Source organism: Desmodus rotundus, chromosome 2, assembly GCF_022682495.2.
Source record: "Desmodus rotundus isolate HL8 chromosome 2, HLdesRot8A.1, whole genome shotgun sequence".
Classification (NCBI taxonomy): domain Eukaryota; kingdom Metazoa; phylum Chordata; class Mammalia; order Chiroptera; family Phyllostomidae; genus Desmodus; species Desmodus rotundus.
In genome coordinates, this window is record NC_071388.1 from 91,882,311 (window position 1) to 91,910,180 (window position 27,870).

At 40.9% G+C, this 27,870-nt stretch overlaps 1 protein-coding gene across 38 annotated transcripts in view; it reads right to left on the reverse strand.

Annotated features, from left to right (window-relative positions):
- Positions 1-3,668: 3,668 nt before the first annotated feature.
- ZBTB20 (zinc finger and BTB domain containing 20) overlaps positions 3,669-27,870 on the reverse strand; it is an 830,054-nt gene continuing 805,852 nt past the window's right edge. For all 38 annotated transcript variants that reach the window (XM_071220624.1, XM_053918373.1, XM_053918396.1 and 35 more), the window contains one exon: positions 3,669-27,832. In XM_071220624.1, the coding sequence (XP_071076725.1) occupies positions 27,411-27,832 (422 nt within the window). In that variant the 3' untranslated portion in view covers positions 3,669-27,410. The remainder of the gene's footprint in view (positions 27,833-27,870) is intronic.

The window sequence follows — 27,870 nt, forward strand, 5'->3', positions numbered from 1 at the left end:
CCTCCACTTCACATCATACCTGTCAGGAGGCCCATACGTGTGCGAGAGCCTGGCCTTGTGGGCGTCAGGACTACGTACTTTGATGCTTCAGTGCATGAATCTGCATAGGACACAGTCTAGGACAGGCCTATCCCACAGAACTTTCTGTGATGGCAATTCTATGTCTGCTGTCAATATGACAACCACGCATAGTTATTGAGGACATGAAAGGAGGCTAATGTACCTAAGGAACTGAATTTTAAATTTTATTTTATTTAAATTAACTTAAATTCAAATGCAAGTGGTGATATGTGACTGGTAGCTAGTATATTAGGCATTGCAGTCCTAGTAATTACCTTGCATACGGAGAAAACACGAGGTGTGTCTATAGGCCATTGGCTCGCTCTACACATGTTATGCATTTGGAAGAACTATGACCAGGAAGAAACATAGAGATTCTCTCCCAGTGTCCTGTACCCTTGCTTTGATTAAGACAAAGCATGAGGTCAAAAGCCAGATGTGAATTTATTTCAGACTCTTTCCAAAAGTTGCCTAAGGTAGTAGCTACGTGGTCCAGTCATTGTACACAGGATCGGGGCTGTCAAGAAGTTTGCAGCTCATAGGGGTTATGCAGGAATAGACTTGCAGCATAACTGGTTGTTCTGACTTCGTGCAGGTTGTGAGGAATACCTACCTCCTCTGCGGCCGGAAGTCTGGCTGATTTCATAGAGATCAACAGAGAAGTGGCTCTGGCCTGTGGTGGGCTGGGGGTCAAGGTCCTCCCTCCAAGTGTTGAGCACTGCCATGCAGCTTCATGACATTGGAGTGAGCTCCTTAACTTCCCCATCCTCATTGTAAATGTTTCCTCATTTACACAATGGTAATAGTAACATCTGCTCCATAGGGTTCGTGGGAAGATACAGTAAGATAATGTGGTTGACCCTTTATAAGCTGTAAAACGCCGAGTTCATGTTCATATCGTGTTTCGGGCCATAAGCGCGTGTGCCTGGCACCGCTAACTGCGCTGCAGAGGGCCCCGAGGGGACATCGAATCTTGTTGGGGTCAACTAAGGCATCTGGGATGATGAAACCCTTAATCACTGGGACTTAAGGAATGCTAAGAATTGTAAATATGTCTTTGGGGTCTGCAAGTTATCTGTATTTTAAGATTTTGTGTTGTGAGATAATAATCTTTAAAAAAGTCAAACATCCCGGGTTTCCATGACCTTCTTATGACACAGTGCTGTCACTATCTTCAGTCTTCGTATTTGTGTTTACAATTAAGTTGATTTCAAGGTAGAGAGGCTCCATTAATAAATAATTCATATGCTCCAAGTGGGCGGAGCAGCGGAGGATTTTGCGGTAGTCCCGGGACCAGGGAGGTGGTGGGAGGGGCGCCCTCACTGCGCACACGGCTCTGTGCGGTCGGATGCTGCGTCCGGAAGCACGCTTGCCCACGCAGGCAGCTCTTAGAATTCTGGAAGAGCTATAAGGTTTACCAGGTTGTATGAGCATATTTAAGAAAGATAATAATAAAATAATTTTTAAGATTCTAGTATTTTATAAAGATTATGAAGATTCTAATACAATAGTTTAAGAATCTAATAAAATAATATTTTATAAAGTTTATAAAGATATGTTGTAATCTTTCTTAAATATGCTCAAACATACAACCTGGTAAACCTTATAGCTCTTACAGAATTGTAAAACTAAAATTAAAATAAACAAGTAAATTTTAAATTTAAAATACAAAACATAAAAATAAAACTATGAAATTAATAGGTTAAAATAACAACATGAAGGGGGAGGGACCAAAGAACAGGTATGAATGCCCCCTGGACACGGACAACGGGGCGGGGACTGACTGTGGGAACGGGGGCGATGTTCACAGGAGGGCAAAGAGGGAAAAACTGGGACAAGTGTAACAGAATAACAATAAAATGAGATGAAAAAGAAAGATTATAATAAAATAATTATACTCTATATTATTAATATATTTCTAAATGTAATAAAAACAATCATGTGGGGGTTTTGCAGTCTGTGAGAAGTACAGATATTTTTTTTCTTTTGTAGCGGTATATACATTACTCAAGTTTGAGAAACACTGGTGTGATATACATATCACTTTGGTTTCAGAAAACTTGCCTTCAAACAATAGCTTATTGTTTTATAATGGGAGGAACATTTCTGAACCTCTCTTTCTATAAACTGGTGTAACAGTAGTGACTTAAGTGTTTCACAGGGTAATTATGAGGATGGATAAAGTACATAATGGAGAACCTCAGAAACTGTTAAGTGCCATATGAATAGCCTATGTGCCCTTTACGATCGCTAGAGCCCTTATACAAAGCACACCGCGACGTTTCAACAGGCATAAAGAAGCCCCAAGAGTTTGGGGGCGATGCAGAGAGAGACTAGATTCTGGGTGAAGCTGACTGACATCATCAGGATGCTGCTGAGGTTCACAGAAATCCAATAGGGACAAATTATGCATCATGAAAATGTTTTCTTTCTCTTTACTTTCTATTTCATTGAATATCAGGTGAACTTAGGGGTTCAGTGATTGAGCTGAAAGAAGTCAATGGTTAGATTCACAGAGGTCACCTTTCAGCCCAGAATTCTCCTTAAGATTCCCCAACCCAAGGCCTGAACGTCTTTGGCAGTCCCCAAACGAGACCACTTGTTTCTTGGATCCTTCCCTGACTTACCGTGCTCATGCATCTTTGCCAGTTTATAAACTCCCAAGACACTGAGAGTTTGAATGGTATAACGTAGCTTTTGATTTTATGTGGATCATTTAGTTTTTAGATTTTAACATTTACCAGGGCTGAAATAATGTGCTCCCTTTCCTTCACACACTGCAGTGTGAATGGAATGTAGATGCTTTTACTGAAGGCTCAGTGAATCTAATTCAGTTGGGTTGACTTCATCAGGGACAAACAACATGTTGTCTTCTCCATTGCATCAGCAATTTCTGCAAGAATAATGAGGTCAGAGAGCCCTATGGATAGAGTGGCATATGAGAAAGGGTCTTTGTAGCAAGGAAGAGTCCCTTAGGGGTCTCCAAAGTCATCAAATTGGGACATATTTTGAGCCATGAACCTTCCTTGGATAAAAGGATAGAGGATAGATGGGCATAGTATCACACAGGATTGGTTATTTCCACAAGAGGCAGATAGATACCGATTTGAACATGAGGAAGGAAAAACAGGTGAATGATTTAGATAGCAGTAAATGAGCCATGGATCATTTGTGAGGTTTGGATAGGGGAAGAAAAATGCAAATTTGCCTTATATTTCCCTAGTGACCTCGATATTACCGATTTTGGAATTCCTACCTCTTGTGCTAAGAGAACTGATATACTGAGTTTTTTTCTGGCCTTTTAGGGATAGTTCTCATTTTGGATAATCTTAGACTAGACCCAGATCACAATGTACAGGGTCCGGCAGAAGTAAGGCCCATGTGAGTGTGGTTGGTAGGGTAATAATATGGGTGTAATAATTCATAGTTTTAATTTGAACACTTCACCAAAAATGTCATATGGTGTGCTTGAGTGTGATATTGTTATGTTACAGAATTACATGCTTATGATTTTGTAATGAAAAAGGGGTGTTATTTGTGATGGGCCCGGTATAAAAGAATGTGGAAAAACTGTCACAGTATAAAAAAGACGCAGTAAGAAACCAAGAGAAGAGTTTTTTTTTTAATTATTCCTTCATATTCAAACTTCACAAACAGTGTGAACTTGTACAATACCTCGGAAAGTGAAACTTACAAAAAAAGTGCTGGTAACATTTAAAAAAAACAACAAAAACCCCAAAAAACAAACATCATTCTTAGCAACATCAATTACTCTTCCACACAAAACAGAAACCTTGTAAAATTTATTTTCGTATTTTTAAGGCGTAATACTTCTGTATAAAGTATATGCAAGAGATAAAACTTCACAGTATTCCAAAATGTCACAATAATAATAATATAATAGTATAATGAAGCGCTACAGTTAATTTTTCTTTTTTTGAATGTTTTTTTCCTGTTTAAATAACAAATACAAGTCACAGGTAAATATACGTGAGAAAAATACGAGGCTAATATTAAATGGCAGGTAAGGATACTGTCACTGTAAGAAAAAACTGGCAGGATGTGTGTATTTAGTCTATATTTTAAAGCACTTGATAGAAAAGGCGTATGCAAGGTTTTTCAAAACAATTTTTTGTTTGATAACTGACAACAATTTAAGAGTATAATGAGGAAAAAAAAAGGAACAAACTCCCTCTCAAAACTATTGACCTGCTCATCCCAGACCACGTGTATACTGATGGGTGTGTGTGTGTTTGTGTTTACATGGGTTATACGGCACACAGGTTGGTGCAAGCAGTGTTCCACGCCCACCTGCAAGGGTCAGAGGCTATAGTCTCTGAAGTCATTGAGTCCAAGTTCCTCTTGGGAAATCATTCTTTTGATTTGAAGCTCTCTTTTTCCTTGCCTCTCCCTCTTTCCAAACTCCTCCCCAATTCCCAGGTCTTCTGTCTGAACTTACAATATGGTTATAAAAGTTGCCCTCCTTTCAAAATTCACTGGGAAATAGAAACTGCATAAACAGCGACACCCACACAGACTTTGAAAATACCACTTGGATGGATGGATGTGTGTGTGTGTGTACAGTAGCAATTGCAAAAAAGGGACCATATTCCTTTCCATATGAAGATACACTGTGATAAGAAACATTTCTGTGCAGGAAATAGGGTTTCTTCGAATCTTATCACAACACTGTGGCAGGAAAATCAGGAAACGGGTTCACCTTTCAGCAGTCACCACAGTAAACTTCATCGAGAACGCACACGGCCGGACGTCTGGTCTGTGCGCACGTGCATGTTAACAGCTAGCCATTCAGCCAACAGGTAACAGAAAGACAGCAGATAGCAAAACATGTCAATAAGGTGCTCAAAGAAAAAGTGGCACCCACTCCTCGAATGGATGGCCACATTAAGGTGCTTCAAAAAGTTTTTTTTTTTCAGTTTGTATTTCAAACATTAAGAGAGTACTGATTTGCACGTGGTAGTTCTGAGCCAGGCCAAGGGTTTTGAGATTACCGACATCTTCCATTGAAAAGGGCTTTCACTACAGTTGTTTTATTCAGTTTGTTGTGGGTCACTTGAGTTTAAAAATTTATTTAATAGCCAAAAACTGAAATCAAATCAATATGACTAAAGGAAGTAACACAAAATGGTATAGAACATTACTGCATTCCCATTGGATCAAGATGGTTTCGCCCATTTTTCCTCTTTCACTAACACTGTTCCTTTTTTAACCTGTTACAATCCATTCCTTGTGAACACACAGAAATGACCAAGTCACTGCAAGTAGCTGTTTTTATTTTTTGTGATCTGTTGCAAGAGTCCAACCTTGTTTCCTCTGCTGCTGTTTGTGTAGCATCTGGGTTTGTATGAGCATCTGGATTTGTAATGAGCATCTGATCTTGTGTGCACGTGTGTATATATGCACATATCCACACCTATACATGTATAATATATACACTATATATATGGATATATATAAGAGGTGTGTATACATTTATACATAATATAGTGTATATTGTTTCAACTGGAGATAAACTGAACTGGGTTCAGACACTAGTGCGTGTTTATCTTTCCCCTGCTCCCTCTGCCCATTTTAAACAGTATGGAGCTTCTATTTATTTTTTAAAGTGCATTTTCAATGCAGAATAGCTGTAATCCACTGATTCCTTGGAAAACACTTTTGATGAGAAAAATCTGACGGTTCTCAGCCCCAAGCAAGAGAAACCTGGGTTTGGTCGTGCCAGGGGCTGACGTGGCAGTGCCAGGCTCACGCCTGAGTGATTACTGGGTATTCTGGACTCCGGGCACCTTAGCAGCAGCAGCAGCAGCACCTTTAGGAGAAGGTGGAGATAGAAGAGGAAGAAGGAAAGAAAGCTCAGATGAGGAAGGATGAGTTTGCGGTGTGTTTACAGGTTGGAATTGTCAACTTCGTATGGATTTGTGCAGTTCCTGCTTGGCTCCAGCTAAGGGATGCCATGTTGTCTCCTCCCCACCACCACCATGCCGGATGCCCGCACGCTGGAGCATCGCCCACGCATCCCCTCTCCCGAGGATGACTTCCCTGTCAGTTTCCTGTGGGTATGTGAGTGCCAGCATTGATTAGAAATAAGGCACCAGAGAAATCAAAATGTTACAAAAAGATGCAAAACCCCATTTCAAAGAGCCTCTCCCACTGCTCCATTAAAGTATTGCATGTGATACCATTCATTCGTGTGTACCTAAAGTGTGCCGAATGCTGTCTCTGAAAGGAACTTGAGGCCCTTCAGCACCAGAGATCTGTAGGAATGCACCCTTTGTCTGAACACACCCTCACCCCACGCCACACGCAAAAGCACCAGATCGGGAGAACAAGGCTGCTTGCCATTGCTCACCTCATTTTTGATAAAAATCAAAGAAGTCTATGAAATAGAATTTTCAGGAATTTCATAAGATCAAATGGGTTTAGGCTGTTCTGTATCTTAGTTACGTGATGTTCTAAATGTCCAGAGTATCACAAAGGGGTTGAAATGGTTGTGTTCAATGTTTAGGGGAAATGTGCTAAACAAAAGTTACTTCTCAAATGATGCCCAAGTTCTCCACCAACACTTCAACGTCCCCTATTTTTTTTTAATACACTGTAAAAATGAAAAGGTTCATCTAACTATAAAAAGGAAAAAATGAAGGCACATGATTTTATTCGGTCCCAGAAAAATGATGTTTTGCAAGTTGGTGTGTGTGTGTGTGTGTGTGTGTGTGCACACGAAATGGGAGTCCAATGGCATTGGGGCAGCAGTCCAAAGGAAGGTGGAAAAGGAGAACAAGAGAATTTTGAGACAGAGAGAAGAAAGAAGAAAGGAGGAAATGGAGGCTTCTCTTCAGCTTTCTGTCATTGACAGTCTCGAGATTTGGCTGCTTTAGGGTCCAGAACGCTATTCATTTGTCTTGGTCTAGAAAGTGCCCCCAGTTAAATATCTCCAGTTAACCATGTTACAGCTTTTGGTGTTTCCCTTTTCCCTTCCCTCCAGCCAAATGATTTTTTTAAAATCACAGTTTTTAAAAATTATTTTTTCAATGTTGAAAAAATATGGAAAACTATTGAACAGCCTCAGGGCACTCTGCCTCCGTCTTCACAGTGAGCAGATGGACAATCTAGAGACTCAAAGAGGAGGCAGGCGCCCCTTGCACTCCCTTCCCCTGGGCGAGGCGTGCCTTCACAGCTCGCACAGCCATTTCTTTCAGCTGAATCCCTCCGCCCCTATCCCATCCACGGCTTGTGGGCTGCTGAGAAAGGCAAAGCCCTTCAGGAGAGCGATGGTAACAGGAGACTCTCAGAAGCCAGGAGCAGCTTTCTCCTCCGGCGCCCATAAGCAGCGTGCTCTGGGCAGCCTCGCCACAGGGTGGTACAGCGCGGATGCCCACCGAGAGGTTGAAGTCTCACTCACATTTGCTACGTAAGGCCTCAACTCCCAAGCTCACCACCTTTTAGCCTCTCTTTGCACCAGAGTTGGCCCCAGTCCTTCAGAAGGCACTGGTCCAAGATGGAGAGGCAGAGTCAACTGGCTGTGTCGTACAAAAAGGGCTACGGGCAGTGGGATTTCTGAAACAAATTTAACTTTGGTTTTCTGACTTTCTCAAACCATAACAATTAAAGCAGGGCTTCAGTGGCTTCACTCATTGACTGCTGTTACATTTTTTTCTCATTTGGCAAGGCTAAGGTGGGAGGAAGAGAAAAGGGGTTCCCATAATTGGTCGAAGACACAGGGTGGTAAAATGCTTCCACACTTAAACTCACAGTCCAGTGTTTTTGACATTTCATAAATAGCATTTTTTTTCTCTAAAAAAAGAATAAAACAAGAACAATCCCTTTACTTACTCATCTGAAACAAAATAAACAGCAGTGGGTACAAACTTCTTCTTGTAACAATTACAAAAAACAACAATATAATTCCAACTTTAAACACGCATCTTGAATCAGTTATTTTTTTTTAACCTCAAAACTGCAGCATATCCTTAAGGGCAAACTTTTCGATTAGTTTTTTTCTTTTTTTTCTTTTTTAAATAATGTCTTCACCAAAAAAACAGTCTTGTACCAATAAAATGCATTCAAAAATAGAAAATATTACACAACAAAAATATGTATCCTTCCTTTCCAAAAAAGATTCTTCACAAAAAAATGTAGAAAAAATTCCAACAATTTTTTTTCCTCTCCTAAACATTAACTTTCAGTCTAGGGCACAATTATTTATTGATTTAAATGTCTGTTTTTGCATAAAACATGGAAGATGCAAAACAATTACTGTATTAAGATTGTAAAGTTACATCCACTCCCACCCCTACTCTAAAACAAAACAAAACCAGAAAAACCCAGCAAACACTGAGCAAATGAGACAGCCAGTTGGCTAGGAAAACTATCTCTGCCTTTCCATTTCCTGCGCATGTGTATGGGTGCACTGGCTCTGCTGGTATCTGGGACCGCCGAAGAGGCCAGATCAAGTTGGAGTCAAGAGGCTCTTAAGCAACAGCTGATGACGTACGCGCCGTTGCCAGCCCATCCGCTGCAAATCGTCATGTAGAAAAGAATCCCGTGAGGCAGTACGTGGGCAGAGGAGTAAGCTCTGTCCATGTGTGCAGCACACATACCTCTATACAAGCCACTTTCTCAACCACAGCACGTCTTTTTTTCTTTCTCCAAATGGAGCTCAAGCATGGGATACAAGGTGATGGAGAGCTCCAGTGGATGAGGAAGGTTGGGGTGACTTCCTCCAGAGTCGCCTGTCCCACATTTGCCCGGATTGGGCATCATTAACTGGAACAAGGACAGGCTCTCAGATCTCAAAGGAATGCTCTTTCAGAGGAATTTTCCCCATTGAACCCAGGTTTCTTTTCTATTTTCAGCATTGTAGCTTAAATGATATATTTTTCTTATTTGGTGGTATTTCTCTTTTGTTTGGGATATATGTTGTACGTGTATTCAGTACAAGTTGATTTTTTTTTCATAGCTTTTTTTCCTGTCGCTTATTGGGTTGCTGGTTTTTTCTGTGTGGTTTTTGTTTTGTTTTGTTTCTGATTTTTTAAACAGTGAAATGTGTCCAATTTTATTTCCAGTGCATTAAACAAATTTTAAATTAAAAGAAGAAATAAAACTTTTCCCCCCATCCTTCTAAAGAAAATGACTGATAAAAGTACAATATAATAAAATCAGGCATTTCCAAAAATAGCATGATGTGCAACCTCAATTACATAAAAGAAAAACAGACAGACAAACAAGAATTACAGAACACAGAATGAAGGAGCCGAGACTATGTAATCTCAACTATGGTATGATTGGCAAGCACTGGTTAAAAAATAGGTAAGGCTACTCTTAGATTTCTAACTCGACATAGTTAACCACTGCTCTTCTGTCTTTTCCTTCAACTCTGAATCTTTAACTCACTAGTTCTTTACATCTCTAAAATGAACAATTTGTTTTTATATTTTTGGTCTACAGTAGAATTACATATTAATAATATAATAATAAGATATTTCATGAACAGGTTGGTACTGCATCCACACGGGGAAAATAGAAAAAAGTACTCAAATAGACATAGCAAGTGGACTCTAGTCTTATAAAAATAACCACAAATATATAGAAATTATAATCAGGGCAACAGATTAAACTGAAAATAGGTGTAGAAAGATATATTTTGGATCACACAAACTCCTGATAAGCTATGCCCTAAAACTGCAGCCTTCAAGCCTTACCCATGATTTCCACCTTTCCATAGGATCACTGGAAATTCAAATGGAAATGGAGACAAAACAACAATAAAGTGGACAGGTGGTTGAACCAGCCAAAGCTTCCAAGTTATCTTAGTTGACCGGTCAAGACCAGATGGACAGCATTTGAGAAACTGGCCACAGGGGAGCAGCTGATGGTATCTGTTTTTAATTTTGGAGGAGTTCCCAGCTTACTGATAAAGAGAGAAACCAAGGAACCAAATAATTCTTTTGTTGACATAAAATACATGAGATGAAATATAATTCTGATAGGACATGGTGGTGAGGTGGGAAAGAGAAGAGAGTTGCAATAGGCAAACTTTGGGCGCCATCTTCACCTCCTTTTGTTTTCTTCAATAATTGTTTTCTTTCTCGTTCTGGGCATCCTTTAGGATTCGCTACAGGCCCCAATGTCCTCTAAGAAAATATGTGTCAGCTCAGCTCTCAATATGATATCTAGGCTCACTGACATTCCTGAGGGCTGAGTGCCTCTCTAGAGGTTCCCTGCCCCCATGTCCCAGGCCCCTGATGAGGCAGAAGAGAGATGAGAAGTTGTAATGACAGAGGCTCTTTACATTAGCCTTTCCTACCTGATGGTTGGTTCATACTGACATTTCAGTGTGGGAAAAAGAATATGAAGGACAAGAATGGGTAGGAGTTGAACTTGGTTAATCAACAAGTAAAAAGTTTTTCTTTCAGAAAAAAAAATGGAAGAAGAAAAAGAAATGGCATCAGTCAGAAAATACTGTTTTTGGTTTCTTCTAACCTCAAACCATCCTTGGTTTTTCTCTCATTCAGTTGCTCCAGTTTAAAGTAGAGTTTAGAATCTAGTGCAAATATCATCAAATCACAGCATTCCAGGAGCAATATCCTATCCCTTCATCCTAAGAGAACACTATCCCTTCAGACCTCCTCAGAAGACTGGGGGCAATGATCCAGAAAAGCATAACTGAACAAACTAGTAATATAGTACTCACTACAACAAGAAAGGCACTATCACAACAGATCAGCCTCAGCATTTTCCTTGTCATGGGCATGGACATTTTAACCACTCTCGCAACCACAATGAAGCCCAGACTGGCTTTTTTAACACTTGAATTCATTGGCCAGTTCTCTGACTCCCCACTGGCCACTGCTGTTGGCTCTGGCTGTGAAGAGCACCGATGGGCTCTGTGTCCATGCGGCCCCATGTCTCACGAACGACCCTTATTTGGTTCTAAAATGACTTAGCTCACTCTCTTCCATGGAAGTTTCTTTCTCTCCATCAGTGTCCAGGTCATGACTCTGTTTTTACTAGATTACAGTGTCAAGTCCTTCTGCTTATTATTTTCCCATTTTCTCAACCTCTGACCAAACCCTAAGTCTTAAAGACAGTTCAGTAGCTCCTCTAATAGCAAATCTCCTGTAAATGTCACTATAAACTGAATGGAAAGCAAAGCGTCATCCCTTGACCACCAAGGCGAATCTCTTGAGCTCGTTGTATTACTTTTGTCTGGGAGAGAGGAGGTCAGGCTCTAGAGATTCAAGTCTTTGGTGAAAGAACTGCAGTGGGTATGCAAGTTTCAAGGAAGAAGTTGTTTTCCCAAAGTCTCCAGAGAAGTGTCCTAGGACAGTCAATGTGAATATATTGTACATGGTCAATTACTTCTTTCCATAACTTTGGTTTGCTGCGGTCAGTATCTGTTTGGTGCCCACCCAACGCACATCTCTAAGTACCCCTTAAGAGCTCTGAATTTAGAGTTTCTTATTTAAAATGGAACTAATGCCTTAAATGTTTAAGGGGTTGGTTTTGTTAGTTCTGAAAGCTCTAGTGGAGTTTTCCTGACTAGCAAGGCTGACAGCTTCCTTAAATTTTTTTTTTTTTACCTTGGGATAGTAGACTTGGATGGATTTTTAAGGAGGAGAGAGGAAGAGATAGGCGTCAATGTTATAAACTTAGTAAAGAGGCCTCCACTGAGTGTTGTCCAAATTGATACCCCCACATGTGATAGTGTTCAGAGAAATCCAAAATTAGCCATTTAAATGGGGGGGTGATCCTTTCTTACTGAGCCAGAATCTCCACAGCTGTCACCTTGGATTCTGGAAGAGTCTTCAGCATCTTCCCCTTGTGTTATTATTCCCTATACAATCTATTGCTTTTCTTGTGATGTAAGATTCTTTTATTAATAGACACTACAGAGCCATAAACTCTAATTACTTCTAAGATTAAACAAGGCAATAAAAATAAATCCAATTAAAAAAATTGAAAAACCAACAACTTCAAATTAAACTTTTAGGCACGGTGGAGGCCTTCTGCTTAATAAAGGATAGTCTGCACCAGAGCAGCTAGTAAGTAGGTTCTGTTCAATCCTCCAACCCTTCCTCCATTTTCAAAGTCGGCCTAGCATGTTTCAAAATAAGCTTTTCACTTCACTGGTTTTCCGTGTTTATTGCACTGTTCCCTTACTGTCATCTTCAAGGACTTTTCCCACATGCATAGCCTTCCTCTTTGGTTAGCTTGACCTAGGTTTCACCCACGGATGGAAAAGTATGCTCAGGATGAAAGGGTCTCTCCAATGTGAACACCATTATAGGTTTGGGTTATTTTTTGAAAGGGGGACATTACCACTGCCCCCTGCCACACTGGAATGTACATCAGCAAGGGGTGTGGTGGGCAGGCCAAAGGGAAGGTTTTCGCACCTCCACGGCTGGCTTCCTTACCACTGCGGCTCTTACTGAGAGTTCAGTTGGAGACAATTTTGGCCAAACTTCTCTTAAACATCTTATGTTTACTACACTACCCCAGCTTCCTGATAATGAGGAAACAGGACCTGTCAGCACGGCAGTTTCTAGGCCTCATCAAGAATTGGCAGATTCCACAGATTTTCACCAACCCCTCTAAGACCAAGCGCGATGGAAATAACCCTCCATTTCTGTGATGCTTGTAGTTTCATAACTTGTTTCTGTCTTTGTCATTCCTCACACACTCCCCCCAGCACGAGTAAATACATTTCAGTAGTGCAATGCAGTGCAGTCATATTTAGTGCAAAAAAAAAAAAAGCCCTATCACAGACCCAAGCTCAACCCTAACAGCTCTCACTAAAGGTTACCAGTGCCACAAAAGGGGGAAATTCAGTCTCTACCTTACACCTCTGTGAGTCATCTCTTTTGTTGCCTCTGTTTGTTTCAGCTCAGGGGAGAGAAACAACTCGCAGGTACCTATGCGTGTTCTGTGAACCGTTAAGCCAATTGGCAGAAAACAAAGGGAAGTAGTCGAGCTGAAAACAAGGATACTATTTAGAAGAGGAAACTAACTATTTAATGCAAAGGTCAGTAGTGGTTTTTATTGAATGGTTTTCATCATGTCAAATGGCTCTGATGCTAAAGGGAATGGATACAGGAAAAGATAAAGCTTTCCTGTTTCTCAAAAAATGTGGTCCTAAATTTAACAGTGCCGGGCTCTTATTTTGGAATAGTGCAATCAGCTCTTCCTCCAGGGCCTCGGACAACAGCCACCTCACCTAACATAAACTGGGGCGTGACCACCCTCTCCCTTGCCTAATTCTTCTCCTATTCACTTTTTTCAGAATACACATACACACAGATCTAAATACACATACACAAAAATTCTCAAGGCTCCCCTCAGGACGACAGATTGAAAACTGGTACAAATAGCTCAATGACACACTCACATGAAAAGTATAGTTACTAATATAAAAGCGAACTATTAAAGAGTCTTCATTGTACCTCTTATTGTATTATTCTGTAAGAAAAAAACATTCATAGTAGGATATCTTAGGGAGCTTACTTCTCACTTAATATTAATCTGGAATTAGTTTGGGATATGGCAGTATTGAGTGATTCTGGAGAAATGCTTCGCATTTGGTAATCGTCAAGAGTAAGTTTGTCTGGGTCTCCACTCTCCAAATGTAAACCTGCTGTCTGCTCACACACACGCACACACACACACACACACATGCTGGAAGTCTCAGGAGAATGACTATGTAGTTTAGAACAGATTACATACACAGAGGTGTCTGGCATAGTGGGTTGGATACACTCAAATTCCTTAGACTCTCTCAATTCTGTCCACGTTTTGCCTTTGTTTGCACGATGAAGGTTCCTAAGATAGTCTGCTTTCATGTACTCTGAAAACCACAGTTCTTTTAGCAATAGTGCAAAAAAAATTAATAATAAGATTTATGAAAGTTACCATTAGTTTATATTGTAATAGGCTCCCCAGGAAATCTGAGGTTCAGATCATTGGGACAAAGGAAGGAGTTTCACTGCCGACCATGTCCTAGACCATTTTCTCCTCCAAATGGACATACAGATGATTCCAAATTGAAGTCTGTCCCAAGGAGGGCAGGTGCCGAGCAACCAGCCTTATTTTTCAAAGAACCCCCGGCAGTGGACATGCACAAAGTGCTTTTGGTTACGTCTGAATCTGGTATCAAATTGGAACCACTGGTTTATTTTCAGTTATCTCTCTACATGAGCCCTTGCAGCAGGTTAGATCTAGGAGCAGTCAAGGGTTTCCACAACTTCTTGACAGGGGTTTGACAGTATGAGGGGAAGTCTCAAATCACAAAGAAGAGAGGTTATCTTACCAACTCTCGGGACTGTAATAGCGAGAGGTGGGCGAGAACGGCGACGGGTGAATGGTGTTAAATTTCTCTGGTAACCAGAACTGTATCAAATTTAGTCCCATCACATAGTCCTGTTTCCCTCTCGCTTTTCCTCTGTTCATTTAATTGAAATGACAATTATTTTAAAGATTGAGCTAAGAATGCAAATTATAGCACAAAAGACATGTTATAAAAAGGTTGCCAGGCTATCCGTAAATTGAGCTGAGTTGAAAGCAGTATGCTTTCAAATGAAACACTACAATTTTCCTTTAAAAATAAAAGTTTCTACTTTGGCCTGTCCTGCTTGTGTGGCAGGGTGTGGCTGGCAGAGCACTTTCCACGCTGGGCCAGTCTCCCTCGGCCCCTGGCACCTCCAGCACCAGGTGGGGGAGGTGAGAAGCAGTGAAGCGCGAGCGTTTTTTATTGGAGACCTTATGGACACAGAAATGTATAGATCAATGGATTTTAGCAGCAATTCTTCTTTTTTCTTTTTCCTTTTCTGGGTATTCTGCACTAGATATTAACAAGATACACCCAAAGAGAATTCTCATTAAATTAACTTATTCCCAGCCGTATTTCTAAAATTTGAGGAGATGATAAGATTTGTAGTGTAAAATACATGACCTTCACCTGCAATCAACTCCTATTCTTTGGCCCAAGACCTATTAGTTTAGGTAAATGGGGTTTCTTTCTCAAGGAACAGTTATTCTAACTATTCTACACTCAAAGTGCGGAGAGAACTTCTCTCTGCAAAGCTCTCACGTGGCTACTAGAAAAGGAAGATAAGATTTTCATGGAGAAAAGACTCCTTAAATGGTAGGATGGAAGGCTTTTCATTGCAAGAGGGAAAGGAGTATGGTGAGGGCCTGCAGTTACCTGACTGCTGCTTATGGCCATCCAATTAAAGAACCAAAATCTTGACTACCTTGAGAAGAAAGAGATAAAGGTAAACAAATAAATTAACAGACAAACTTTACTAAAATACGCATTCCTCCAGTTTCATGTTTCTAAAAAGTAATGATTATGCTTAAATCAAGGTTTATAGATAGCAAACAACTGTTTTAATGTGTAAAAGTATTATCCCTTGGCTTTACTATGTTAGTTTCACTTTCTTTAAAGGAATTGCAGCTGTCACACTTTCCGAAAGTCCAGTGCAGAAGATAAACTGGTCTGCTACCAGCCTCAATCTCAGAACGTTTACTAAGCTACATTTGTAAATACTAAAACTACAGATCTGTAAAATGAGATGCAGACTTTCTGAAATGCATTGTGGTGAGGCTTGGGGGAGGAAGCAAGCTTTTTACAAGGAAAAAAAAAAGAAATAAATTCCTTCCAATCCTCCCAAATCTATATGATGTTTCTGACCATTCTTTTGCTGCATTAGTTACTGTGAAGGCTATTGGTGCTCTTGATAGGTGTCAGCTTTGGAAAGCAGGAGGCTCATAAGCAATAAGAAATCTACACCCTGGAGTCTCTAGAATATTAAGCAGGATTTAGACATTAACCTAGGCTAATGCAGATTGCGGTGAGAAATCCTGGTGTCAGTGTTAGAATTCTTCTTGGGGGACTAGAAGGAACAACGCTGAGGAGGCATCCTGGAGAAATCTTTCTGATTAACTGGGCCAAATGGGACCTATCAGAACCAGACCCTCTCCTACTCCACATTATACTTTAAATGATACTATTTAGGATTTAAAAGAGAGTCTTTTATTCTTTCAGAAGCCAATGCCTCAGGAGAAGAGCACTTAAGATGCAGAGTACTTTAGAAAAAAGATACAGGGAGTCAGGATGGACAAAAGAAGAGAGGCAGATAGGATTGATTGGAAAGACATGCCAAGTGAAGAGCACAGGCCTAAGCTACATAAACTCTGGCTTTGAGAAATGTTGGTTTCCTACTAGATGCGCGATGGAGGAAAGCTTTCGAACCTTCTCTTTACTGCACTGCTCTCTGCGTTGTGCTCTGACGTTTATACACTGGTTTGATGAAGAAAAAAGCTGGGTGAAGCCTCAAGTCAAATTAAGCATACATTTCTGATATTAAATTTTGCTTCTTTTTGTTAACGGGTAAAACAAAGAATGAAAGGATACCTCATGGGCACTCAAAATCAGGTAATACTTTCAGCGTCACAGGATTTGTCTTCCTAAGAGCTGAGAGGCAAAACAGCATCACAGGAAGAGTGCTGGACTGGCCGTCAGGAAAGACTGTGCTGCGGCGTGGTTGGTGAGACCACGTTATCAACACCCGTGAAGGGACACACCCAGAACAGTACCCGTCTTTTGGGCCATGCTCTGGCGAAATGAGATCTAGCAGAAGGACCAAATTATATGGCAAGGATTTAGGAACTGGGGAGTGTATTACACAGCCTTACAAGTATCTAGTCAGTCCTATTATTTCATTTAAACATATATTAAGTTTATGTTTAAAAATAGCTGGTTGCAAAGTAGATGCTTTAGAAAAGTTTTGACTCTTTCAATGTCTTAGTACATTACTGCTTAAAGTTTTAACCAATTAATAATTGTTTTCCCAAAAGATAACAAATGACAAAAGTTCCTAATTGTCTCTTATAATGTGTTTTACTTATTTTAGGAGAGCTCACTAAGGCTTGAGCAGTTGTCCAAATTATTTTGAAATGTTACACCTTTTGCTAGATTTCTGTAAATCTAGTCTCTGGTAATTTGGCTAAATATAAGCAAGTGTTAAAATAGTTAACATTATTATTTTTTTTCTCCCTCAGCTATGGTCCACTCATATCAGGAATTTGAACACTGTGGTATTTAAAGAAAAAAAAACACCAGAAAATATTTTTCCCTTTATCTTTGGCCACATGTGAAGGTGAAAGGAATTAATGACCTCAGCTAGTACAGTTGACATTTAAAACTCTGACTCAGGTCCTCCTACTCTGAGAGAATACTGATAACTTTTAGAGCCTGAAGGTGCCATGAAGACGTGCTTCACTCTGCCTACCAGTCTCAAGTTGGTGAACTCACATTAATGCTCTTCAAGTATTTAAAGCTTAAAGAAGGACATCTACAGTGGGGCAGGGAAAGGAAGGGAAATGGGTGCTCAGGAGTCATACTTATTAGAGTCCTTGGCGTGGTAATAAGAACAGGTGATTTAAAGTAGTCTTACAGAGAAACAAGAAACAAAGAGAAAGGGTGAGGGAAGTAATGGCGTGGACGCAATTTGGTTATTATGCGATCGTTGGAAAAGGACACAGCTTCCTTAACTCTCAATTTACATATATGTTGTCTAGTAGAAATAGATTTCATTGAAAATTTTGGAAAAACAAATTGAGAATTTTGCTATCAGACTCAATGTCAGCCCCTTCAAAGTAGTCTAGAGTAGGCAGTTCCTCACTAAGTGCCAGGCTCAGGAACAGAGGGCACCGAGGAAAGCTTGGGTGCGGGGGTGGGAAGGATGTGTTGGAGGGGCACTGCAGGACGGGGTGGGGTTTGAAAATAAGAGTACAGCAGGAAAGATGAAAGGAAGAAATTGGTGGTGTTCACACTGAGAAGCCTTAATACTGGTCCAGTGTGGGAAGGGCTTCCACGCTGAGTACTATGAACAGCTGTTTTCATTCTGTCGTGAATACAGAATGGAGCGAATGAGACGGCTTTCAGGCACCCAGGGTGGAGGTAAAGTGTATCCACCTGTGCAGTTTCCCAGACATTGGTCTGAATAGCTGAAGGAAGCTGAGAGAGCTCTTTTTTTGAAAACTGTATTTGACAATATTTCTTGTCAGGAAGACAGGATGCCTAATTTCTTAAGTTTCCATGATGGCCTGGTTAAAGGAAAAGGGAACCAAAACCCTACCTTAACACACAGCTGGAGATACTGAGGGCCAGGTACCCATGCGCCATCACTTATTTTATTGATCCTGCAGACTAAACAATTATATATATATTTCTCTTAGTCTCTGTCATGAAAAGTTCCCCAAACTCTGGTTTTATTTTTTAAAAACTCTCCTAGGGAAATGAATATTACACAGCCAAGCTGCCTCCGGGGAAGCATTAAAGACTAGTTAAAATAATTGTAAGCATACTGAAAAGAGAAAGTATAGTCAGTAGAGAACCAATCTTAAAAATCAATGTTTGAAAACAGAGTTGGAACAACCAGGCATCTCGCTGCTTGATGCTTTTCGGATGAGCAGCCCTTTGAAACGCAGCCTATAGCTGTTGGTCAGGCCATGTGGAGATTGAAGAGGCTCTTGGCCATATTTTTTAAAGCAAATATAGACAGTGACAGTCCTAGAGGGGAAATCACAGATACATTCATGTGCACTTCTTTCGTTCTTTAGATATAGACAGGGTCAGCTTAACAGCATCACTTTGAATATGAACCTCTTTGTATTAGCCACACCAAAAAAAAAGGTTTTGTTTTTTTTTTTACAAAAAGTTTCCACTTTCCTACATTTGCTAAGTCTGAGCTTAAAAATATTCTAAAATCCTGTAAAGACAATACTGAAGCTAATGATTAAAAAAGCAAACTAGAGCAGAAGTGATTATTATTAAATGCACCAGATCAACTATAGCAGTTTGGTGATGGGTGATAAATGTAAAGAAATAATATTTCAATCAACTCATGATCCTAGGCAGATTCAAAAGTTAAAATGAATATAATGTAATATATATTTCAATATAGTTGTTATAATGTGTATGTTCTAGCTTTCAGAAATACTGCAATGTAGTGTACTGTACTTAAGTAAGCATACCTTAATAGTAACTCATATTTTTCCACAAAGTCACTAGTACTGTTAATTAAAAAAAAAACAACCTCATTTTTTTCCAGTAAAAAGAAATACCTATGGTTACAGTCACAGATTCTTTTGGATATAGAAAGACAATATACATTTTAAAAAATAATAACAAGGCAAAAGATTGCAACTGTAAGTAGCCTTACTTAATTAATGGGGGAGGGGAAAGTCACCAAAATAGAAGAGGAAAGAAAATGTCCTCTGAATTCTGTAAATTAGCAGAAGTAATCTACATGTCATAAAAAATAATAAAACTTCTAGTAAAAGAAGGACACGGGAGTGAGAAAACTGAATGTTTCCAGGCCACCCTTCAAAGTCAGCTATGAAAGCCAGGCCCATTTACATAGGATAGTATACCTGCTTTAACATTTGAGATAGGCAAGAGCCATCAATTCTTAGAGATCACCAAAGAGTATTTCCCCAAGAGTCTATTGGTTTGCTAGGCATGGTAAACAACCCACTCCTGGAAAGACTTCGGCAAAGGCCACATCGGTTTCAGGAGACACAGTTTATGATGTCCTGCAGAGGCAGACAGGACCAGGAAGCTTTAGTTTGGGAGTAGAACATACAAGTGGGTGGGTGTTTGTGTGCACACACTGGGTTGCATAGCGGAAAGAAATGGAGGCCGTTAAGCCACGGAATGGCTCAGGCCAAAGTTCATACGGGCCTTGCCTCTGTGGCCTCAGTGCCCCTTTCTCCCAGGAGACCTGGGGAGGTGCCCTGGCTGCCGCTCCCTCTTGTCAACTCGCCAGTTGAGTGCTTCTGTTCTACCTTCTTCTGGAGGAAAACAGCCTGCCACTGTGGGTTTGCTGTGGATCCAACAAGCTGCCTTTGTTTCTCCCAACTCTGAAACGCTACAAAAAGCAACAGAGTGGGCAGGTGACTGCTTCCTGGGAAGAGAGCCACAAGTCTGGAGCACAATGATGGGAAGAAGCAACTGTGTCTGTGCACCAGGACCTACTCCTGTGTGTGCTTCCTTCGAGAGACACAAACACTCCCAGACTACAAGTGTACACACAAACACACACGTTCACACACACCAGTAAATCCAATAGAAGTGCAGAGTTGGTTAAGTGCACTTGACTCCACACAAGTGTATTCAAGTTTCTCATGAAAGGGATACATAGAAATTACTGATGGGTGGGCTCCTGCAGAACGCCCTGAAGCCTCGTCACAGATAGTGGATGGCGCTGATACACCCAACTAAGGCAACAGAGTGGAAGTGCCTGGATCTATCTTGTCGCCAGGGAATGTGAATTTGGAACACTTTTGCACTGAGAGCATCCCACACTGGGTGTGTACATGCATAACGTATACTTATTTACAGACATGTTGGACAGCAGCTGTGCCATGCTGGGGGGTTAAGTCCCTTTCAGTACTAGACTCTAGAATCTATTCAGTACTAGAATATAAATTGCAATGATTTTGCTGGGCATTAACCAACTTCAGATGCAACAGTAGTAGAAACAAATGTCTACTATGAGGTTAATTTTTTTTCTGTCTTGGGTGTATCAGAATCTCATTGAGGCATTTTGAACCAAGGAAAACTCTGAATTTGAAAGAGGGCCAGTAGGGACTTTTTAATGCCCTAATTAGGTATCTCCAAACCCAGGACTCCCGTTACTGTGGCTAGATTTTCCCTATGATCTCAGAGCAGGCTCCTTCACTGAAGACTCGAAAGTTGTGAGTTTACATTTAACAAAGAACCACCAGATAAACCAGATGCTCACTAAAACTGAGAAAAAAGTTTAGAGACACACACTGAATAGGAAAGAAAGTTTTGTTGAGATTGTTCTCCGTTAATGATTAAAAATGGAACCCCAGACACCTGTGATCCTGTCTTATGGAATTCACTATCTAGCTAATCTGATGTCTATTTTACCTCTAGCTCAGAGCTATGTCACTGAAATAGGATAGGAAATAGCAGCTATTTCCTGAGAGCAGCCAATTCTGGACAAGTTTGGTGCCTCCTCTCCCAAACTCACTGTTTCCATAAGTCACGAATAGGGCTCATTTTTGTGATAATGCAACCATTAAAAAGCAAGAAATGTCCATGTCTCCACACCCTTCCAGTTTCTCTATCTTCTGTCCTCTCCTCTGGGCTTTCTGATTTAAGGCAATCATTCTACTACAAGTGGCTTCTTGTAAAAATACCTTAACTGAGGTCACTTCAGATTAGATTTTAGTCTGAAAGTATTCAGTACATGGAGCAATAGGCTGGGCCTGAAGAGACACTGGCATCCGGGTGTTTTAGTCAGTGGTGTGGAAAGATGATGTTCCTTGTTTCAACACGGGGCATCGCCACCCCTCCTTCAGTGAAGTGTAGAGCTCTGGAAAAGAGCCAGTGCCACACAGCCCTCTTCCTCTACCTGTGCACCCTAAAGAGAATCAACAAACTCTAGCATTCCTCACTGTTTTCTGTGCTCTGTTAATGCACACCACTGACCACTATGGACTTAGTGTCCAAGAAGAAAACAATGTTCAGAGACTTAGAAAAATCTTTGGGGTATTTTGGTCAGGCTAATCATCTTAACACCTAGTTCCAGAAACGATGCTGTGGGTAACTGATCTCCACAGTCTGTGCCTGCAGGAACACTGGGTCACCAGAGCTTTTCCTCTTGTGGAGGCTGAAGCCCGTTCAGACATGGCAACTCTACACAGAGGGCTCTTGGGAAAATATTCTTTCTCCAGAGCAAGGGCACTTGTGTTTCTCTTTTCTGTCTTCGTATGCAACCTGAGCACTGGGGTAGAGCCTGCTTGTGAAAGTTTGCGCCATGCAATCTTACTTCCTGGGCACCTAAGAGAACAACAGCCCTTTTCTTCGTGCAAACAGGTAGAGCTGTGGCCATCCCAGGTGGGAAGCCGTGTCTAGCCCTGTCAGCCCCGTGGCCTGGTCAGCTCGGGCACTCTCTTCACTGCAGACGGAGCGGCGTTTGGGTGGCCTTGCTCTTTCTATGGAATTGGGGACTCCACTGAAATCCTAGTGCACCCTTTCTTCTGTTTGTCACCAAGTCACATGGCTCTGTCTTTAGTGTCCTCTTTTTTTTTTTTTAATTTCTCTTTATGGGGCACAAAGTTAGTCATTTAAATAATGTTCTTTTCTAGTGAGTAAAGAGGCTTCTCACAGCCGGAAATCACTGAAAAGGAAGTCTATCGACCCTACCCATGGAAAAGCCCAGAGATTTCTCTAAGTACCTCTTGCCAAACTTCCCAGCGTTGTGATGGGATGTTTTCTGGTTTTGCATTGTTGGGTGCTGAATACATTTTGCAGTCCTTTTGTTCTCTTCCCCAGGGTTTCCATTACTCTGGACTTCAACTCAATCTTAAATTAAAGAATTCTTTCAGAAGATTTCTTTTAAGAGTCAGGTCACAACACAAAGGGCACTCTCACATTATCCTAAATCCCAAGGGCATCTGGGTTGTGTCTGCTCTTACGCTGCACCTTCATTTTGTTTCTTTGTGCTACAGCAGCACACTGGCTGTCGCGGAGGCAGACGGGTTATCTAGCACCTCCGCTGTAGAGCCACAGATCCTTCACCCCCAGCCCCAGCTGATTAAATAACATGTCACAACAGAGGAAGGCTCCAGAACGGGCACATCCAGTGTGAATGCTGGCCAGAATTACTTCATTGCCCCCTTTCCTAAGGGCAACAGGTGTTGAGAGCATTATGGGAGCCACACTAGGAAGCGACATGAACCTTTACTGTGTTCCACTGGGGATCTGAGGGACTTATAAGGGGCACACGTTATTTTGAACTTCCATGCTGAGGGAAAACACTGATTTGGGGCATGGGCTGGGCACATGCTACTGGTTTGCTTTTATGATGGAAATACACATAGATGAAGCCGTTAGGACTTAGGTGAAACAAACACAGCCTGAGAGGAAACCCTTTCTCTGTTCACATAAGAATGCACAGATTCCAACTGTTCACACGTTGGGAAAGGTTTTCTTGGTCCTGGTAGAATACTGGGATGATACAAAATAAAATCCTTATAAGTTCTAAACAAAGCAGATCCAATTCATTTTTTCTAAGACCAGGAGCTAGTGAGACCTCCAGGGTGCCTAGGGAAAGAAATGGACTACAGCTGGGACCGAGGCAGGAAGTTCTCCACCAGAGTTTCTCAAGGCCCAGGGTCAGAGCACTAGAAACTGGGGGAGGAGAAAGGCCATAAAATTCTTATTCAGAGCTAAAGTTTACAACTCAATTATAATGTACAGTAAAAGACATTTTGATATACAATTATTTCAGATTGGGGAGGTTTATTTCTCATTTCTCAGATCCATGTGTTCCAATTCCTTCCTTTTTAAGGCTACATTTTACACATTTGGGGTTTTGGGAGGGTACAAATATTAGCAGTCAATAGGGGGGATATTGTCCACTATGCTGAGATGCTACCAAGTTTTTAGTGCTAGAAAATTTTTTTCTTCATAAACTGTATCTAAATGCCTTGAGATACATATTCCTCTTTGAGATTTTTCCTTACCCTTGTTCCGCTGACCCAGTTTAAAATCATAAATTGCTTAAAAATGTTATTCCCACCCCAGTTCTTGTACTCATCCCATGCTCAGCCTAAGAGATGTTCAATGTGGAACACTTGCTTCCAGGTTCCCCATGCATTTTCCCCTGGCTACTGACAGAAACGTTCTTAGCACTTGTAGCATCCTAGAATGAAGTACTAAATGCAAGGCAATTGTTGGGTCTGAAGTCAAGAAATAGAAGGATTCATGGTCATCTATTCTCGAAACAAAATGTTTCCCCATTTCCTAAGATGTTTGTGATTATTTAAAAGTAAAGGTTGGCCACCTAAAAGCACCTCTAACCTTTTGAAATAGGTATGACTGGTTTGTGCTCTAAGATGTAGCTCAGTTTGGAAAGCAGCCCTTTCAGAGGCCAGGACATGCGGCAATGGCCCTGCAGCAGTTACAGGCCTCCTTCAGATTAGACCTTCTGTTCCGGTCTAGCTTCTTCGTCTGTCCAGAGAACAACCTGTCGTCAGTGTTGGGCTGTGAGGTGTTTGGGGGGAAGAGAAACACGAGAAGACATGAAGGAAAAGTCTACAGCTATGCAAACCTGGATGGTCTGTGTTGTCATAATGAGAACATCACCCTGCCAAAACTCTTTAGGGACACTTTTAAAAAAGAGATACTTCCTTTGAAGGAATGAATATTAGGTTTTCAAGCCCAGCTGGAAGTTTTCTCCCTGCATGTTCCTTAACCCAATTGCTTAGCTTTTTACATGGCAAATCGGCATTAAGGCAGATGGGTCTCCTTTGAATTTGAGAAGCAGAAAGCTAAGTGTGGCCCATAAGGGCATCTAGGGTCAAGTCTTCTGGAGGTATTATGAATTCTGTCTAATTTGCTAAGGTTTAAATAAGGACACTATTTTAAAAGCTACTGTCAAATGATTGAAAATATTTTAAAGTGGCTTTTGGCCTTTGTTCGTTTATAATATATGCTGAGTGCTATCATGTCATTTCTCTCTAGATTGAAACAACTTTTTCTTCTAATGTCAATTTTTTCTTTTTTATTTCGTGGGTTGAATGACTTGTTTTCAAAATATCAAGAGTTCCATGCCATGGTTAATTAACTAATGCTCCCTCTGTTGGTATTAAGTGGAAATATATGAGTCTTTCAACATTGCTATTTTAAAAAGCCAAATTAGTGAGAGAAAAGTGGACTTTTTCTTATTTCTGAAGCTGTTTTTTACTGACTTTTAAAACAGGCCAATTTTGGACACACAGTTCTTGGCAGGAGTCCACTTAGAAATCATGATGGGTGATATTCAACAGTCAATTCACCATCCAAATGTACATTAAAACTTCTAACAAAATATTTACTGAATTAAGGACCACGGGAAGGAATCAAACTCACATATTCTCCAGCTGCACTAACCCTGCCACACGTCACCAAGAACTTCTGGGAAAGATCCAAGTTAACCAAAAATCTAAACTATATGGGTAAAACCATTTTAGTCGTTACAGAGTTGCTTCCCTTGGAAGACTTTTCCTTTGCTACAGTTTTTGAAAATAAGTTGCTGAAAGAAAAATTAGTTAAAATACAAAGTAGTTTTAAAACTAAAATACTCTATTTTCTTCTCTTTCAAAATTCTAGTTTGGTGTTTCTGCTTTGTTTGAAGTACTGATTTTCCCCTTACGCGTGTAAAACATATGCCCAGCAATGTAATCACCTTTGGCGTTTCTGACAGGTTTAAGAACTCTACATTTGAGTTGGAATCCCTTCCGGACACTGTCTGGTGTAAATGGAAAAATCTCTATTATAATACCTTGATCAGGACCGAGGAGAGAAATCCCAGCTAGGAAGAGAGAGTGGCACCCAGGATGATGCAGTGGATTGGTGGCCTTCCAATGATGGATGTTGGCATCTGGGAATTTTTTTTTCCTTTCTTTAAAACCTTTCCAAAAAGCAAGGGTTAATAAATCAGCTAAAGAATGATCATCTTAACTTTGCCCTCTCAACCATGGTGGAAATAGTCGGAAGGTAATATTTGAGAGGAAGAAAGTAATTTTGGCATCAAGGCGTCCTGCTCTGTAACAGATTTCTGATATCTCTGCTCTCTGTAGCTGTAAAGGGTGAGGACTACGGCAGAGTTTGGTGAACTCCTCCTCCGGGGTGACCACAAAGGGAAAGAGCCCATTTGTCAAGACCTCTAACCCACTAGTGTTTCATCAAAGAAAAAAGTAAAGTCAATAGAAATCCTAGAATCAACGAACTTTTAGAGAACCAAGAAATCTATTTCTGAAAGCTGAAGTCCCTCCCATGAAAAAGAACAGAATTCTAAATGGATCAGTTGAACAAAATATTCAGTGGAGCAACCTAAGCTTGCTAAAAGTCAACGAACTACATATCAAAATACAAAGCAGCAGTTCAAATTACAGCAGGGATGGGCGGGCCGGAGGCCCTCATCAACCCAGGCAATACTTAAAATAATAAAAATTAAGAAAAATTAAAAAAAATATGAAGAAAATATCCTTCCTCTCTTTCAAATATAACTATAATTGCCTTTTATTCTTTCTATCTGGAAGCAGTATCGCTAACCTTAACAGTCTTGACTTACCAAAAAATATATATATGTGTGTGAAATAAAATAAAAGAGAAGGGATTGGTGGCAGTGTATGCAAAACCAAAGTGGAAAAAAAATTACTTTTAACAATCTCACTTTTTTTTTTACACAAATACTGTTGTAAATATATTAAAAAAATCAGCATTCTATCTGGTAAACGTCACTTTTGCCCCTCTATAAAATTTTGAATTAAAAAAGCCTCAAGAACTTTTTATTATTCCCCCCACCCTCCATTCCTCTTTCTTTTTCTCTCCACAAGAATATATCCTGACTTTTTTGTTTTTGTTTTTTGCAAAGATTGTTGGAAATAATCCTTCTCTTGTACCTAGAAATGTAGGTGCAAACCTCTGATATCTTTGTTTTATCTGCATTCCTGCCTTTCATGAAAGTCCCTCTTGATTGTGCTGAGGCTGTGGCTCAGCGAAGACACTGAATAAATACGATAGCCACTGTTGCTTGATGCTTGTCCAAGTCTTCCTGGCTTCTGCTGAAAGGGGGGACATGGAGGAGGTGGGCCAGGGTGTGTGGACCCAAGCAGAAGCTGGGGAGAAGCCTGCCGTTCGCCTTTCCCACATCACCAAACCCACTGCCCCTTCCCGCCTCCACAGCCCTTTTATAAAATCAGACATTGTGGTAGGTGGAAACAGCAGGGCCTTTCCTCTGGGTTTTCAACCAGAAGTGACATTCCACAGTTTTAACTGGTTACTGTGAAGTCCGAGCGGCCAGAATTGTGAAAATGTCCACTGAAACACTGCAAGCGGTGTACTTAAAGACAGTCGGCCTTTTAGATTTTGTTATATACTTTTGTAGTGCTCTTCACAAGTGAAAAAAAAATTTTTTTTTACTTTTTTTAAAATATTTTTTTGTAAAGAAGGGTTGTATTTAGAGGCCAGTAGCTAGAGATCCAACCAGTGGACCTCTTGAAGCACTACCAGGCCTTAAGGCCACCATCCGAGGGAGGCTGGGAAAACTAGTGTTCACCCGAGCCTCCGGAAATGTAATGTACCAGCAGGCAAAAAACAGTTCTTCATGTAGTACAAAATGAAACGAAACAAAAACAAAAACAAGAAAGTAAAAACGAAACCAAAACATTTCTTAAATTCTAGTGCCATAGCTTTTGTGTGTGGGTTTGTTTCTTTCGTGTTGTTCATGAGAAAGAGAGAAAGATACTACTTATCCGTCAGACACGTGCATCCTCATGTGGTCGTTGAACTGCTCGATTTGGTCAAACTTCGCGGGACAGACGGAGCAGACGTAAGTGGTCCCCTCCGTGCAGGCCACCACCCCTGGGGGGCCAGCGCGGGCTCCGGGGGGCGTGCCCGCGGGAGGGGTCCCGTTGCTGGCACTGTGCAGGGCCACGTGTCGCTCTAGGAGGGTCTTGTGGGAGAACTTCTTTTTGCAGATGTAGCATTCGTAGGACTTCTCACCCCGGTGGAGGCGCATGTGCACGTTGAGAGAGCTCTTCTGGGTGAAGCGCTTGTTGCAGATGCTACACTGGTAAGCCCTCACCCCTGTGTGCGTCACCATGTGCTTGATAAGGTAATCCTTCAAGGAGAAGGAGCGCCAGCAGATGCTGCATTGGTGGGGCTTCTCGCCTGTTGATGTGGGAAGAGACAGCAAGCAGGACGGAGGG